The sequence below is a fragment of the Rhinolophus sinicus genome, chromosome 3 (assembly GCF_057876585.1).
Source record: "Rhinolophus sinicus isolate RSI-liver-muscle chromosome 3, RSI-T2T, whole genome shotgun sequence".
Lineage (NCBI taxonomy): Eukaryota > Metazoa > Chordata > Mammalia > Chiroptera > Rhinolophidae > Rhinolophus > Rhinolophus sinicus.
Genome location: NC_142503.1, coordinates 69,198,386 through 69,215,741, shown reverse-complemented (window position 1 = coordinate 69,215,741; position 17,356 = coordinate 69,198,386). Strand labels below are relative to the sequence as shown.

The 17,356-nt window shown below is 34.5% G+C and overlaps 1 protein-coding gene across 2 annotated transcripts; it reads left to right on the top strand.

The window, feature by feature from the left end:
• The first annotated feature begins 2,094 nt into the window (after positions 1-2,094).
• On the top strand, positions 2,095-16,523 carry NUDT12 (nudix hydrolase 12). Of its 2 annotated transcripts, none has more exons than XM_019727978.3 (7): positions 2,095-2,183; positions 4,835-5,046; positions 5,594-6,183; positions 8,999-9,166; positions 10,300-10,413; positions 12,860-13,059; positions 14,037-16,523. In XM_019727978.3, the coding sequence occupies exons 2-7, from the start codon at positions 4,841-4,843 to the stop codon at positions 14,145-14,147; spliced, it is 1,389 nt and encodes a 462-aa protein (XP_019583537.3). In that variant the 5' UTR covers positions 2,095-2,183; positions 4,835-4,840; the 3' UTR covers positions 14,148-16,523. The 2 variants fall into 2 exon arrangements, with proteins under 2 accessions (XP_019583537.3, XP_019583538.3); XM_019727979.3 differs by having other exon boundaries at positions 2,129-2,249.
• The last annotated feature ends 833 nt before the right edge of the window (positions 16,524-17,356 follow it).

Here is a 17,356-nt window from a genome sequence, read left to right as displayed (position 1 = left end):
CATGCTAGAAAGGAAGTAAACTATCAAACACTACAGTGCCTTGGTCAAAGGAACTCAGGAGCCCACTAGCCAAGGAAGAAAGAACTTGAGCATCAAAATAATAAATACTATAAAATATTTTTAAATAACATCTTCAATGACAGGAAATATATTAAAAATTTCAATATCCATGAGTTTGTAAATATACTTAAAATCTTGAAGGATATTATGGAAGTAACTCATTATTCTGAAAACTAGTAAATAAAGGAGAAAATAGCACATTTATTCTAGTCTTCCTATACAAACTGTACAAATATTTAATGAGGCAAAGTTATTTATTATAAATGAATTCCTGTTAGTAAATGTAGAATGAATAATCAAATTAGAATATCACAAATTTGGAATTCTAAATGAAATAATGGACCTAGGCAATAATCAATGACTTAAGCATTCAGCCAAAACTATTAGCTGACAAGTTGCTGGAAAAAAATGTATGCTTATCACAAACTTTATCAGGCTGACATCTGACCCCAATAACCAATTATAACATGACAAAAAGGAGAGACAACCAGACAGTGTATTCCTCTTAATGCAAAACATCAATAGGAAGTAAATAATAACATCTATGAAATCTTTTTGCCCAAAAACCTCAATCTGAATAAGCCTGTATGTTTAACTATCAGTTTACAAGAAATACAGAAGAAAGGACACCATGGTAGTACAATGTGCAAAATTCAGAATGTGGAAAAGTCTATAGCACAAGTGATCATTGTTCTTTAACAAATAAACTACAAGAAAAAAATTAGAGGGGGAAACCTATAGTTTAAAAAAACATCAAATGTAATGTGGAGACTTTGTTTAGATCCTGATTTGAGTAAAACATAACTTAAAATTTATGAGATGATTAAATTTGAAATTCGGTATCTCTTATGATATTACAGAATCATTGTAAAATATGTTATCATATCTAGTAATGGTCTTTTTAAGGGCTTTTATATTATAGATATATATTCATAATTTCAAAAAGCTTGTTCTTAAATATTTATAAATAATAGGATTATCTAGAATTTTCTTCAAAAGAATCTAAAGGGCTGGGAGAAGACTATATATTAATAATTGTTTATGTTAGAGGATTCATATATGACTGTTCATTATAGTACCACTTACCTTAACATTTGTTTGAATACAAAAATTGGGTATTCCAAGTGAGTTAACTGAAACGTAGGTTTCTGACCTCCTGTCTGATCACTGAAATCATTAAAGACTGAAGACAACTATTCACAGAAAGAAGCATAAGACAAACCTAGAAAGAGCAGTTATATTAAAGTACAATGTTGACTGGTACATACATCTTCAATGTAAGTTTCTAATGCCTAAAATCTGGGTAGGAAGCAATGGTCAACCTTAATTGTTGCTGATTGCCAAGGAGACAGTTTAGTAAAGAAAAAATATGGAAGTTAGAAGATTGTCAACACCTGCCTTTGTAATCTCGGACTTAAAGTTTTGTAGGTATTGGAATATGAAAGTGAAGGAAATAAAATAATAACAGCAACAATAATTGTGTTGCGGGTACTAGCTCTAGACAGCACTGTCCTAAGAGCTCTGCATGCATTATCCTATTTAAACCTATTTAAAACAACCCAAGAAGGTGTTGTGGGCACTTGGTATGTACCTTTTAAAGGACTACTGAATGAGGTGGGAATCAAAACATAGTATCAATGAGGAGATTGAGGTTCAGAGGCCAACAACTTGTTTAAGGTCATGTACTGAAATGACTTGCCAGTTAACACCCCAGTTTTATTTAACATGAAAGAATGCTTTGAACACTCCATTGCGTTGGACTATATAAGCTGCGTTCAAAATACTGGAGAACTTCAAACCATTTCCACAGACCTAGAGTTTTCCATCGCCAACATTACACTCTACACATCTCGGTCTCACCCGGAAGAAAACCACCATTCACTCACCGCAAGGAAGCCAGTCGTTCTAACCTTTAACTCTTACCCGGAACGTTCCCCAACGTCTTCCCCCAAGTACCCCACCTTTTCACCCCCCCTGACCCCCCTTACCCCCCCCACTCCAGGACCCCCCCAACCCCGGCTCGCTCACAGCCTGTGACCTTCAAACTACATCTCCCAGAAAGCGATGCGAGAACACCAGCTTTCCACCGGAAGTCAGAAAGGTTCCATCCGGCACGCGGAAGAGTGAGTGTGTGGTTTATCCCAGTCCTTCGACCACTTCCCAGTTTCCTCTACTCTGGTCGTCTTTTGGTTAGTAGCAGCATCGGCGACTTGGTCGGCCCTAGTCTGGGGCCGGTGACCAATTCTTAGTGATCTTTTGTCTCCGCGCTGTCCTGCCCGGCCCTGCTTGTCCGTGTGGCGCAGGATGGCGTGGGAGCGGTGGCTGGGCAATTAGGACTCCAGGGAGGGGCGGGGAGCGCAGCCGGTGTTGCTGCTGGTGGCGTTAACAGCTCAGTCTTGGAGGTGGGGAAAAGGAAATGCTTCGGGTGCTGTTTCACAGAAAAGGAAGGAATCTCACAGTAGTAGCAGGAAAATTAGCTGTCTCAAGGCGTTTGACCTTTTACAGAGACAGTGCATGGATGGTAAATGCTAGGGTAAATGACCGTCTTGAGTGCCCAAGGAAGTGGAATTCGTTAAAAAACGGTTGGTGACTTTAAGCGACAGAGCCATATTCTAGGTTTTCCCTGTCTCGCTTGAGCCATGTAATTTTGGGCAAATCATGGGCCCTGAGTTACACATCAGTAAAAGTTAATGTTGGTTTGGATAAAATCTAAGACCCTTTAAACCTAAGATTCTTTTAAATAACGTCTTAGAATAGCCCATGCTCTTCTTGGACAGCAAGGGCAGCATTTAGCTAGTTGAATCACCTCATCCTGCCTTCAGATCCTTACTTTCTGGATGACCTGTCAATGAGAAATGAAAAAGTAAATCAAGCAGTGGAGTTGGATTTCAAACTGTGTGTGCTTCTCTGGAGTGAATATGGTTCTGTATCTACATGGCTATTCTGCTGAGAAGGCTAAGGGGGAAAGGGTACATTTTCCACTTGCTCCTGATAATACTGTATGCATGAGCATCGCCCTGGGGCTACAGAGGGGTACAGTATTTTTGGAGGACAGTTTTGCAATCACCTTGGGGTGGCCTCTAGGGAGGTTGAGGAAGTGACCATGACTTCAGAACATGAAACAGTGAAATATTGCTGAACGTAAGCTTAACTAAAGGATCTGTATGATAATACTTGATGGAAAATAAATTCAAGGGAAAGGCAACTTGGAAGGGAGACTACCCATGAGTCAGGGTATAGCAGTACTTCAAAACAAAGTCCTGAAAAGTTGTAGCTTTTGCTGTTCATAATATTTTTAAAGCATTTAGAAGAAATGCTATGAAGAGAATGGTCAGGTTATTCTACAGTATGAATATCAATATGAAGAGAATGGTCAGATAAATTCTAAAGTAAAAAAATGTTTTCTAATATAGAAGTCACTCCTACTATTTAAGTTGTAAACAGATTTTCAGTATTAGGTTTTATCCAAATATTTGCGTCCCTGTATATTTCACCTATTTATAGTTTTTGTTTGTTTGTTTGTTTGTTTTTACCTATTTATTTATAAGTAGCAGAAAAATACAAATAGGAAAGGTGAACGGACACACAGGTAATCTCTTTCACCCATTTTTTTTTGCCTAAATTTCTTTATACTACAATTGCTATAAAATTGATGGGTCAAATTGTAGTGTCGGAACCCGACACTATAGACAACAGCTGTCAAAAATTATGGATTATAACCTTTGCTTTTTAGCCTAAATATCTTATTGCTTACTATGGTAGAAGCCTAGTTAGAAGCACAAATCTTTTCTTAGTAGCATTTCATAGAAAAAAATTAATACCTTAAAAAAGTACTTTGAGAAGTTCATAGAAAACTGAAATATGAACCATTCCCCCCCCCCACCAAGAAAAAAACGAAAAAACAACTCTTTGTGCCCTACCACTTTCAATTCATGATTAGGCAACATTTACTTAGAGAAATAATTATTTTCCATGTTTCTTACTGAAATAACAGAGTCACAAAGCAGACAAAGAAAGTTAAGGGTTTAAATAGCTGTGATTCAAGGATATACAAAGTGACCAATAGAACAATGTCTAATAATAGATCCAAAATATATGGTTTATATATGATTTATGACAAGGATAATAATGCAGTGCAGTGGGACAAAGATGACAATTTTAAGAACGAGGCCCAGTCTTATGGATTATCCCAGAGATAGAAATGTATCTTGACCTGTACCTTACACCATGAACAAAAATCAGATCCAGATAGATTGCAGAATTAATTGTGCAAGGTAAAGCAATAAATTATTTTCATGTGAAACTTACTTTTTGAATAATTTGTTATAGAAGCATAACTTCTCTGAGACCTGTTTCTGGTATCATAGAATCTAAAAGAATACTACTTGTCATCTGCTAAAAACTTCTGCCTTTAGTTTTATCTGCTTTAACGCCCCTCGTGCTTTTAGTCCATATTAAGACCCTCTAGTCTACTTCAAATACCTCTTTGTTGTTGCCTGACTCCCTCTCCCAAGAATATGGCCTTCTCGTCTGTATTAGCAGACCTCTTTATACATTATTTCATACATCCCCCATGTTGAATTATATTTAAAATTCTCAAGTGATAACAATTTTAAAATGTATGCTATGATGACAGTTGACTATTTACCTTTTGGAGAGTATTTTGTTTTAGAAACCATAACTATTCTACTTATATCAGTACTCAGATAATACTCAATTGTTAATACAAAAAGCAATTGCAAATGAATTTTTTTTCTATTTTCCTTTTTTTAAGGATCAAATGTCTTCTATAAAAAGAAGTCCAAAGCAAGAAATCATTTCGCAATTTCACTGTTCAGCTGCAGAAGGAGATCTTGCCAAGTTAACTGTAATACTCAGTCATTCTCCATCTCTTCTCAATGAAACTTCTGAAAATGGCTGGACTGCTTTAATGTATGCTGCAAGGAATGGACACCCAGATGTTGTCCAATTTCTACTTGAAAAGGGGTAAACATTTTAGGCTATACCACCCAAAGGGGTCTGTGGTTTAATTTCTGGGTTACATTTTTCCTTTAAAATGTTTCTTGTAGCCATATTTATATTATTGGACTTGTAAATAACTGCCAGTTTTGTTATATAAAAATGTAGCATAATTTCTAACTAAAAGCTTTTAACTTTTTTAATTGAGGAATTTCCATACTTAATAGCAAAGCAAATTTATGAGTTAATCTAATTTTTTCTCCCAAATAGAAAATGTAAATCTACCCGCTATGACTACCAAGACACCCTTGTAAAATTTTAGTATCTCATAGCACATAAAAGCTTTTTTTATTTTATAATTCTCCAGAAATTTTAAATATCCACTATCTCCAAGTTTTCATCTTTTATGATTATTTATTTTAACCTTCCCATTCATAAATTACGTACTAAAAGAAAAAAAATCTATGTAATCATTAAATAGAGGGGCTACAAATATAATGTGCTTCTGGAAATATTGTAGTAATTACTGGAGAAAACATTTATTTCCTATTTTATTTTTTTCTTTCATCTGTAGGTGTGACAGATCCATTGTCAACAAATCAAGGCAGACTGCCCTGGATATTGCTAAATTTTGGGGTTATAGGCATGTAGCTAACTTGCTAGCTAATGCTAAAGATGGGAAGAAGCCATGGTTCCTAAACAGTGAAGTGGAAGAAAGTGAAAATTATTTTAGCAGGACACTACTGGACCGGAAAAGTGAAAAAAGAAATAAGTCTGACTGGCTACTAGCTAAAGAAAGCCATCCAGCCACAGTTTATATCCTTTTCTCAGACTTAAATCCCTTGGTTACTCTTGGTGGCAATAAAGAAAGTTCCCAACAGCCAGAAGTCAGGCTTTGTCAGCTGACCTACATAGATATAAAAGACTATTTGGCTCAGCGTGAGAAGATCACCTTGATTTTCCTTGGAGTAGAATTTGAAATGAAAAAAGAGTTACTTAGTTATGCTGGGGAAGTCCCAAGAGAAGAAGAAGATGGGTTGGTTGCCTGGTTTGCTTTAGGTATAGATCCTATTGCTGCCGAAGAATTTAAGCAGAGACATGAAAATTGTTATTTTCTTCATCCTCCAATGCCAGCTCTTCTGCAGTTGAAAGAAAAAGAAGCTGGTAAGGAGTGAACACAATACAAAGAGTTTACTTGTATTGGTAATAATTTGGTTTTTGGAACTGAATTGGAGGTTCATTGCTTTTTCCAGTAAGCAATGAAATTAGGCTATCTTCATTAGAAACTTAGTAAGGTTCTCACCCTAGGGGACTGCTCTAGTGGGCAGTTATTGCAGTTTTAACAGTTAAGGTATGTTTCCCCAGAATTAACCCTAATGTATGCTGGTTTCATTCGATTCTTCAGTGAATAATTATGGAGCACTTGCTATACACTGAGCCTGATGGCAAAGACTTTGACTGTTCTTTCTGTTGCTAGGTATGCCAGTTCATATGGGGCCTTTTATACATGGTAATAAATTAGGAGTTTTATTCTAAGTTCCATTTAAATGTTATAACATGACCTATGTTTAAGAAAAAAACAAAACCCTCTCTGGCTGCTTTGAAGATCATGAATTGTAGGTAATTAAGTGTGGAAGTAGGAGTCTTTTTGAGAGAGATCACAGCATCCCAGGTAAGAGATTGCAGTGGCTTGGACTAGTGGGGTAGAGAAAAAGCGAGTCTGAGATATTCTGGAGGTAGAACTGATAGGGCTTGATCAGTTAAGACTTATAAGTGAGAGAGAGGGGATATGGCCTGAATTAAGGTGGTGATAGTAGAGAGGGAAATAAAGGAGGTACGTTCAAAATATATTTTTGAGAGAAAATTGATAGTTCTTGCTGATGGAATGGGCATGGAGTATATGATAGTGAAGAACAAGAATGACTGCTAGATTTGAGACTTCAGTAATTTGCTAGATAGTGATACGTTTTCTTGATAAAATGATACAGGGTGATGAGTACAGCAAGGGAAGCAGGACAAACTGAAGTAAGTAGATCAAGATTTTAGTTTGGGGCATGCTGAGTTTTAGAGGATAGTAGAATGTGGAGAGAGGAGAGGAGAGGTCTGAACTGGAGATATCCATATGGGAGTCATCAGCACAAAAATGGTATTTAATCCCAGGAAAATGCTAAGGTTACTTAGAGAGTCCAGCAGGCAAGAAAGAGCCTGGGAATCATACCTGAATCCCTCTAAATTTAGAGGTCAGTTAGAAGTGGAGGAACCAGCAAAGGTTATGTTGACAGTGTGGCCATAAAGTAGGTGGAAAACAGGAGACATGGAAACCATGAGAGCAGAGTATTTCTTGGAGGTACTGATAAACTACGTTGAATGCTATTGAGAATTTGAGTAAGACGAAGACAAAGATTTTTTTCAAAGGATCTTTGGTTTTTGGTAATATAAAACTGTTGGTGATTGGCAAGAAGAGTATCAGTGGAGTGGAAGGAACAGAGGCTAGCTTATGGTGGGCTGAGAAGTTAATGGGAGGTGAGGAAGCATTCACTTGTCAGTGTGCACCTTCCCTTAGCTGATATGCTAGGCCCTTCCGGAGACTCCTTGGACGCCTCCTGCCAAAGTCTCAATGGAGTATTGTGTTTTATTCTCCACATTTGTGCAGAAAACAGTGCACTTTTTAAAGAAAATAAAATATCTTTTCTTTGGAGCTGTATATATAATATTAAGATCAAAAAGAGCTCTCTTTTTTTTTAACCAGCAGGAATACTGAGGCCCTTTTACTCACTTGCTGTGCAACCTTACACAGTTACTTAACCTCTCTATGATTGGTTTCCTCCTCCAGAAAATGAGAATAATAATGGTACCTACATCAGAGTATTACTCTAAACATTAAATAAGGTTTTATATATGTGTGTGTGTGTATATATATACACACATATATATACATATGTATATATAAAGATTTTTGCATAGTGTGTGTCACATAGTAAGTACTCAAGAACTGTCAGCTTTTCTTATTTTAATGATATTGAAATAATGTAGATACCTTAGTGTAAGGTACATATTATAAGGTGACATAGCAGGCAAATATTTAATGTTGCCTGTGATTCATTGAATTTCAGTTTTACGTTTGTTTTATGGTTTATTTCATTTTTTCCAGTTTAAAACACTGTTATTGTTATTTATGATTATTTTGTTTATTTCAAAAAAATCCTAGGACCAAACAATGTATTATAAGGAGAACAAGTTTGTCAGGCATTTCAAATGTAGCATTTCTAGTCTTACTGCCTCAATTGTAATACTTCTGGGTCAAGCCATATTCTTTTTTGAAGTACCAGGGTAAAGACTATAGCCAACGTGTATATAGTCTGATTTATTCTACTAGGCTTTTTTTTTTTTTTTTTAAATGAAGAAATTTAACCACAAATGTTATAAGTCCAGTATTTTTCTGTTCAGTTTCCAGTAGTAAACAGGTCATGTTCCACGGTGATATGGACCAGCAATGGCTTAGTCACCAAGGAAAGTAGACATGGGTTCCTGCAGTTTCCTAATAACATTGCCTTTTATAGTTAAAGTCTAAGTGAGAAACTGGCTTTGCAGTATATTTTTATAAAAGTCACCATTGTAAGGTCACTTTGTGAAGTCACTATATACTAGAATCTTGTATATCCAAAATGTTCAAAATCACCTATAGTAAAAGCCTGAGCTAATACAGTGTACAAGAAGGGTGTTAGTACATCTACCTTATATGAGAGTTATATTTTATTAGTTCAAATTAAAGTTAAATCTACTTTTGTCATCTGTAGAATTAAATCTTGTACTGTAAAAGAAATGTACACATCATAAAAATAGGAATACTAAATCCTTGATCGTATAGCTATTCAGAAAATACAATCTATGTCTTTGTTATGAGTTAAGAACATTTTACTTACGTATTAATTTGTTTGCAGTTTGTCACAGAATTAAAGTTTTTGTGCCTCTCTTAAAGGTGTTGTAGCTCAGGCGAGATCAGTCCTGGCCTGGCACAGTCGGTATAAGTTCTGCCCAACCTGTGGAAGTGCAACTAAAATTGAAGAAGGCGGCTATAAAAGAGTCTGCTTAAGAGAACACTGCCCTAGCCTCCATGGCGTTCACAATACGTCCTATCCGAGAGTTGGTAAGCCTTTTCTTTGACAATAAAACCTCAGCCATCTGGAATCTTATGGAAAAGGACATTCTGGAAAGACAAGATTTTGACTTGCTAAGGGGTTTACCTTTTTAGTAAAAGCATGTTTAAGTTAACCGTTAAGACTATAAGTATTAAATTATTACATACTTTCATGACTTTTAAGTAAAGGACATTGTACATAATTAGCCATTTCTTAACTCTGGGTTAACTGATACAAATTTGATGTGTTGAGATACATGATTTCAAAAGCCCTCCAATCTGGGTCCACTTAGTGCAGAGACAAAACAGTCCCAATGATTCAGGGCCAGTTTGAGGCATCCCCAGAGCAGTACAGCCTGCAGCTAGCTTCTCATTGCTGCTGGTACCTGCCTGTACCTTCTCTCTCCTAATTGCTGCTTTGAGTCTGCTGTGGATTTGGAAATCTGATAACCCTTTACAACTGTGGGGAAAAAAGAATAGACTCAGTAGCACCTGAGGAGGAGCTTTCCTGAGACTACAGTGCATGGCTTAGTGACATCTGTTTTTGTTGCTCAGGAGCCTTTTATATTTGATTCCTGGTGCTCAGTCATGATCTAGTGAGGAGAATTCACTAGATTAGTGACTTCTGGAGAGATTATTTTATATATAAATATAAATGTAAATATGAGTGTATATATATATTCATACACACATATGCTTATATGTATATGTACATATACATGTATATGTTTTTTTTAATGGACTTAATCATAGAGAGCCACATAGAGCTTTTAAAAACATTTTGTTGAGAATTAGGATGGAAGGAGAGGGACACTAACTATATTTGTTATGGTAAAATTTGAATTTTCTCCATGCCATGTGTTACCTATTCAAACTTTTTTCTCATTAAAAAATAGGAATATGCCTAGCATACCATAAGTACATAAATGTTGCTACTAAGATGAGAAGGAAGACATAAAGATCTTCTTTTAGCTTACTAACAGCATTCTATGCAACTTCTCTGAAATACTCTCGCATTAGACAGAAAGAAACAATCTCTTATAACAGATACGAATCTTTTTATTATCCTACTGGACAGTGACTTTACACAATAAGTCTAAATTACTCTTTTCTGTCACTCATACATCTGATTTTTTTAACAGATCCAGTAGTAATCATGCAAGTTATTCATCCAGATGGGACCAAATGTCTTTTAGGCAGGCAGAAAAGATTTCCCCCAGGCATGTTTACTTGCCTTGCTGGATTTATTGAACCTGGTAAGCCTTTTCTTAATTTTTGTAATAATTTTTATTTAACTTATAATTTCCAAATAAAAAATTTTGACAGCAGTTGAGAAATAATCTTTGATAAATTATCACGTTATAAAACAGAGATATTTTAAAATATTTTCTGTGTATTTTAAATGATAGTTTTTGTCTTTACTAGTGAAATAATCTTAATTTGTTTTAAAAATTCAGTATTTGTTCCGTCATATATCTTTCATATATTGCAGTTACCCAAGGTATCTGTGTGATTTGTACCTCACTTCCTTCACTACCAGACTCAGCGGTCTCCTTTTCAAAGAGGCCTTCCCTGATAGCCCCAAATATATTAGTTAGCCCCGTCCTCTGCATTCACAGTCCCTGCCATCCTTCCTGACTTTCCCCTACAGCATTCCTTACCACCTAACATGGTATGGATGTGTATCTATCTATCTATCTGCTCGTACCAGAAAGTAAGTTCCATAAAGGCAGGGACTTTGTTTTATTCATTAGTGTAGTATATCAAAATTTTACTTTAGAGCAGTGCCTCTATGTAATAGGAGTTCAATAAATATTTGTAGAATAACTCTACCGTGTTTCCCCAAAAATAAGACCCAGCCGGACCATCAGTAATAATGCGTCTTTTGGAGCAAAAATTAATATAAGACCCAGTATTATATTATACCTGGTCTTATATTATTTAATATTATATTTTATTATATAAGACCCGGTCTTACATTAAAATAAGACCGGGTCTTATATTAATTTTTGCTCCAAAAGACACATTAGAGCTGATGGTGCGGCTGGGTCTTATTTTCGGGGAAACACAGTAGCACATGTTTAATCTCCGCTTCCAATATTAATCTGCATTGATAGATAATGCTAGTAGTAAACATGTACGCTCTGTTCTGAAGGCTTTCCATAATTAAATCATATGACCCTCATACAACTTTATAAAGTAGATACTCTTACAGCAGTTTTACAGGGATGCTGAGGCACAGGAGCTGAATAATTTGCTCAAAATCAAGCAGCTGGTAAGTGATGGGACACGGATTCCAACCTGGGCGGTTTGGCTCTGAGTCTGTGCTCCTGATCACTGTGCTGCCTCCAGTAGCTCTAGGTTTTTGTTTTTTTAACTACTATGTAACATTCCATCCATTTATGACTATTCTTCAATTCATGTGTTGATTCTGCTGTTAGACATTTACATAGCTTATTTCAAAGCTCTTGCTATTACAAATAACGCTGCAATGCATATGTTTATACTATTCATTGTACATATCTGCAAGAGTTCTCTAGAGTAGAATTGCTAGCTCATAGGATATGAGCATCTTAACCTTTTGTAAATGTTGCCCACTTGCTCTTTCAAGTGTCCCTGCCCATTTACACTTCTTTTAGCTATAAATGAAATCCACATCTTCACCAAGTAAGAATTTTCAGACTTTAATTTGCCATTCTGATGGGTATGAAATAGTATGTCGTTGTAGATTTCATTTTCATTTCCCTGCTGATGGAGCATCTTTTTCAAGTGTGTATGAGGCTTCCAATTTTCTTTATCTCTGAATTTTACATGTTTATGTTCTTTGCTTATTTTTGTTTTGGTTGTTTATCCTTTTTTCTTACTGATTTTAGGATTGTTTTTAATACGTATCATGCTAATCTTTAGTTATCATCTTGCAAATCTTATGCTAGTCTATGACTTATCTTTTCACTATATTTTTTGATGAATGTAAGTTGTTAATTTTAATATAAAAAATATATCAATGTTTGAAATAGCAAGCTATATTCAAATAGCAAAATATTTCTCAACTTCCAGATAAACTTAACTTAGAAACTAGTCCCTCTATTGTAATTCTCAATCCCAACAAATCAAAACATAAACTACATTTATAGGCATCACTTTATTTTATCATAGCTAAGTCAACAGTCATTTGGAGGAACATACTAATTTAGAAAGAAACATTTTCATCTTATGTGGTTTTCAAACTTTTAGTGTTACATGGTTTTTAACTATTTTAAAAAGAGTTATTTGGAGTAACTGACAATATAAGAAAAGAGAGTTTCAAGATTTAGGAAAGACTAGCAATTTATAAAAATCATGTAATGATCATTTATAACTGATTAGTGATAATACATAAATGAAATATTATACAAAGTGTTTGCATAGCATTTAGCCAATAGTAGTAGGTGTTAGATAGTTGTAAATGTTACAATTTTTAAAAAGTAACTAAAAATTTGGACCTTAAGAAATGAAAAGTTTCTTGGTATTTTGATTCTGTATGTGGTCATATACTTTAAGAAATAATGTCTTCTGGAATTCCAATCTAGTTTTAGGCTCTTGTTTCTGATTCTTTGAATTGGGTTTCTGTCCGAAGTGATTTCCAAATGTTTGAACCATTCGGAGCACAAAATGTCCAGGGCATGTTCATTCACTACTTGTTCCTTTGCCCCATTTGATTAGGGGAGACAATAGAAGATGCTGTTCGGAGAGAAGTAGAAGAGGAGAGTGGAGTCAAAGTTGGCCATGTTCAGTATGTCTCTTGTCAACCATGGCCCATGCCCTCCTCCTTAATGATTGGTTGCTTAGCTGTGGCAGTGTCTACAGAAATTAAAGTTGACAAGAATGAAATAGAGGACGCCCGCTGGTTCACTAGAGAACAGGTAAAGTTCAATTTAATTTCCTTCTCCTATTGATTGTTCTCTGACTGTATTGGTTTAGGCATGCAGCAAGGATACATGTTTTCAACACAGTGAGTGAATGGCTATGGCCCTTTCATCATGCATGGATTACAGTGTAATTGATGTGTCCTATGTTAACACATTCTGTGAGATTTCTTCTAATAATGATGGTTGTGTGCCATTTTCTGATTTCAAATGTGGTTTGTTCCTTCAGATTAATGATACCCTTCAGTTTACTTAAAGTAAGTAAACATTTCAGAGACGAGAAACAGTAATGTTATTCTTAGACATTTTATATTTTAGTTCATAACTTTAAAATAGCTATTTCTCAAAAAATATCAGTAAAAATGCTTTGAATTTGTGAAAAGTTCTTGTTCATTTTAAAATATACTTAAGGACAAGGATGACAAAACAGTATAACAAAGATATACCTGCAATAACTTTTTAAAATGTCATCAAGTAATGTAATGAGAGATAAATTACTTGTCTGTGTTATGAATGACCCAGAGTATTTTGTATAGAAAACAAATGGATACAATATAATACTGAAGACCTGAAATCCTTTCTGACTTTGTCTGAGCAAAATTAATTGTATTTTATGCTCAACCTCAAAAAGTAGAAACTCAATTTTTTTTCAGAATTTTATAAAATGGAACTTGCCCCAAAGGTTGACTTCACTTTGAAAATAAGTGTAGAGCATGCACTTTGCTTTTTCATGAGCTTATTTCCATAAGGGAATATGCCTTTCTAGAATATTATAAACCTGAATCTCTAACTCATTGAAGCAACTAAAGATAGTATACTAACTTTTGTACGTTGAATATGGATGTTGTCACTTTCTACTGTTGTTATTCACTGTATCAGTGATCACATTTTAGTTGAATGGTATAAGTATAGCAATAATATTTTAAGCATGACTGTACTGAATCCCTAATACATTTTGTTATGGTATATTTTAGGTTGTGGATGTTCTGACCAAAGGGAAGCAGCAGGCGTTCTTTGTGCCACCAAGCCGAGCTATTGCACATCAATTAATCAAACACTGGATTGGAATGAACCCCAGTCTCTAAATCAAATAACTAAACTTGAAGTCGTAATTGATTTCTAATGCTACTTATTCCTCAAGTGAGATTAGAAATGTTCAGTGTTCTTTAACATGTCACAACACAAAATATCACATAGAGTTTTTTAAATATTTTCAAAGTGTACTTTTCATCTTAACCATAGAATTCATATTTTTATAAATTACAACATTGCCTCAGATTTTGTTAAATCTGAGTCAGCCTTCTTGAAACTTTTTTTTTTCGGTTGTGTTCCACAATTTTATCTCACAAAACCATATTTCTAATAAGAGATATCATGTTGTAAAGAAGTATGTTCTGAAAATATAAACAAACATAAATTCCAGCCCCTCTTACAAGACCAGACACCAAAAACCAATCACTGAAATTAAACATATTTGGAAGGAATTCTCCTCAAAGGTCAGATATTAAATAAATCCCAGATAGATTTACATTTTTAATAAAAACACTGGCTTTATTTCATATCCTTTATGGAAAATGAGACAAAATAATTTTAATGAATTTGGAGCTTGACTTTTATTCTTTTTGTTACCATAAAGGTTCTTTCAGCTGTCATTAGATTCTTTTTGCTTATCTTCCCATTGTAATTTATTTTTCTCTCTTAGTTCCATTGTTCTAGCAGTAATGCAGTTATAATGTTGCTACTAGTCTGTTTTCATCAGTGTTAAGAATTTTCTATTTTAGCAGCTCTACTAGTTATCAGAATATGACGCCCTCATTGAAAGATTGCTTACGTGAGAGTGTACCATTGTGTCTGGGACCTCTTCCTTAAATCTAAAATTAATTAATCCATCTGTTAGTTATACTCAACATCTTAAATCAGGATTCTCTGCTTTTTCACTGAAATTAAACATATTTGAAAGGCAGTCTCCTCAAAGGTCAGATGTTATATAAATCCCAGATAGATTTACATGCAGAGGGTACCAAAAAAAATGTATACACATTTTAAGAAAGGAAAACTATTAAAATTGTAATATTCAATATATACCGATAATGAAAGATGAATACAAGTCACGTTTGACTTCTGCAATTACAAGAGGTGCACAAAGTGGTTACTATCAGTGTCCAGACACTTCTGATTACGGCGCACTACTGCTTGAGCAATATTGACCAGTGTCCACTTGTATACATTACTTTGGCAGCCCCAGTATTCATAAAAAAACTGGCTTTATGTCATTTTGTGATAGGGAATATATCTTCATTAGCAAAAAATTATATAATCATTACTAATAACATTTATTAAACTCAACTATAACATCTTGGTTTTGGCCTTAATTCAACATTCTAAGAAGCCTTCCTAAAATAAGTCTATCTTAGAAATGAATCAGTAAGATTCTAGAGAAAGTAAATTGTAGTAGTTCACAATTTTGCCACATAGAACTGTCATATTTTATGAAGCTGTTTTGAAATTGTTTTAAAAGGTAGTGTTTAAATATATAAATTTATTTAATTGGACTCTATACTATATTGTATGTTAGAACTAGAAGAGACCTTAAGGATAACATATGTAGTTCACTGCCCTTCTTTTATAAATAAGGAAAAGGAAATCCTAAAAGGTGAATTTAATCAATTTAATTCACTAAAGGTGAACTAATTAATTAATTGATGAAAGTTACAAAATTACAACTTAAATATTTTAATAAAATTAATTGTAATTACATTTAAGTAACTTAAACAGTCTACACTGTATAACCCAATGCGGGATTCTCCCTCTAATAGGATATAGAAACTATTGCTAAAAGTACATGCAGAATAAACTAAAATAATGGATGATAAAACTAAATTCAGTTTACCAAATATTGTTAATTAAATGCTTAGATACTGAAATTCATTTAACTTAAGATAGTTTTCTTAGATAAAACTTTATTTGACTAATAAACAATGATTTTCTTAGTAATTGATGAGGGCTTATTGATATCAGGACTTTAGACAAAATTAAGACTTACACAGGATATTTAGATGCATAAAATATGAACCTACATAGGTAGATAGAAAATATGTGCCTTGATTATTACAAAGTATAATGACTTAAGGTTCAGTTTTGCTTCAAATGTACTTTTAATACTTACAGATCCTAAGATTACATCAAAAATTCAGATTTCCATAATGTTAGGTTAGCAAGGTAAAAGACAAAGTATCAACAAAGTGTAGTTATAAATTTATGTTTGATGTTTAATCCAGTACTCAGGGAAAATCAATATCTAAGTAAATTATTGTTAATAATTCTTAAATTGCTAACCTCTGAGAGGTGAATAGCTACATATAAGTAGAAGGAATAGCCAAGAAATGGTAGAGGTTCAAGTGCCTTGAATGTATTCTAATGGAATTGAAGGTAACAATACATTAAAAAATTCATCTATTTTCTGTTTCGTGTGTTTCATGTGTTTTTTTAATATGTTTTGAAAAATGTCTTGTGAAAAAATGGAAAAAGACAAATTTCAGTCATCATCCCCTGTTTAGAATTAATGATGTTTAAACAAAAAGTACAAAAGCCTTTTTAAAAGTTGACATATTTGGAAGATTTAAATTGTTTACTTAAATCTTTTTAAATTTATAGTTTTGGGTCATATGTGTATGTATATACTGTGTGTGTATATACACACAGACTTATGTACATATATGTCAATAATTTTTTATCTCCCTCTCTCCCTCTCCCCCTCCCCCTCTCCCTCTCCCTCTCCCCCCCTCCCTCACTCTCTTCCTCTCCCTCACCCCTCCCCCTCTCCCTCACCCCCTCCCCCTTTTCACCCCCCCTCCCTCTCTCCCTCTCTCTCTCTCCCTTTCTCTCTCCCTCCCTCCCCAACCCCACCCTGCTACCCTCGGAGGACTTCAGGCTACTCATCTGGTTTCTAGCTCAGCTCAGCCTCCTAAATTGGTCTCCCTGTTTCAAACTTTTACTTTCAATCCATTATTCACACTGCAGCCAAGGAGATATCACTAAGGGGCAATCTTACCTAATCTCTCCCTTACTTAAGATTCTTCAAAAAAAACTTCTTTTTGGACAAAGGATAAAGTCCAATTTCCTTAGCATAGCAATTTATCTCTGCAGTTCAACTATAATCACTTGCCTTTCATCCAACCCCTTATATTTATGTTCTTGCATAAAACCACAGACAAACCTAAATTTTTATTATGCATTAATAACATTCATTAAGGATCACCTGAATAATTATGACCAATATCATATGCTACTAGTT

Coding starts and splice junctions, on each gene's coding strand:
- NUDT12 (XM_019727978.3), top strand. CDS start 4,841: ATGTCTTCTATAAAAAGAAGTCCAAAGCAAGAAATCATTTCGCAATTT. Junction 5,047..5,593: donor CAATTTCTACTTGAAAAGGG/GTAAACATTTTA, acceptor TTTCATCTGTAG/GTGTGACAGATCCATTGTCA. Junction 10,414..12,859: donor TGCTGGATTTATTGAACCTG/GTAAGCCTTTTC, acceptor CCATTTGATTAG/GGGAGACAATAGAAGATGCT.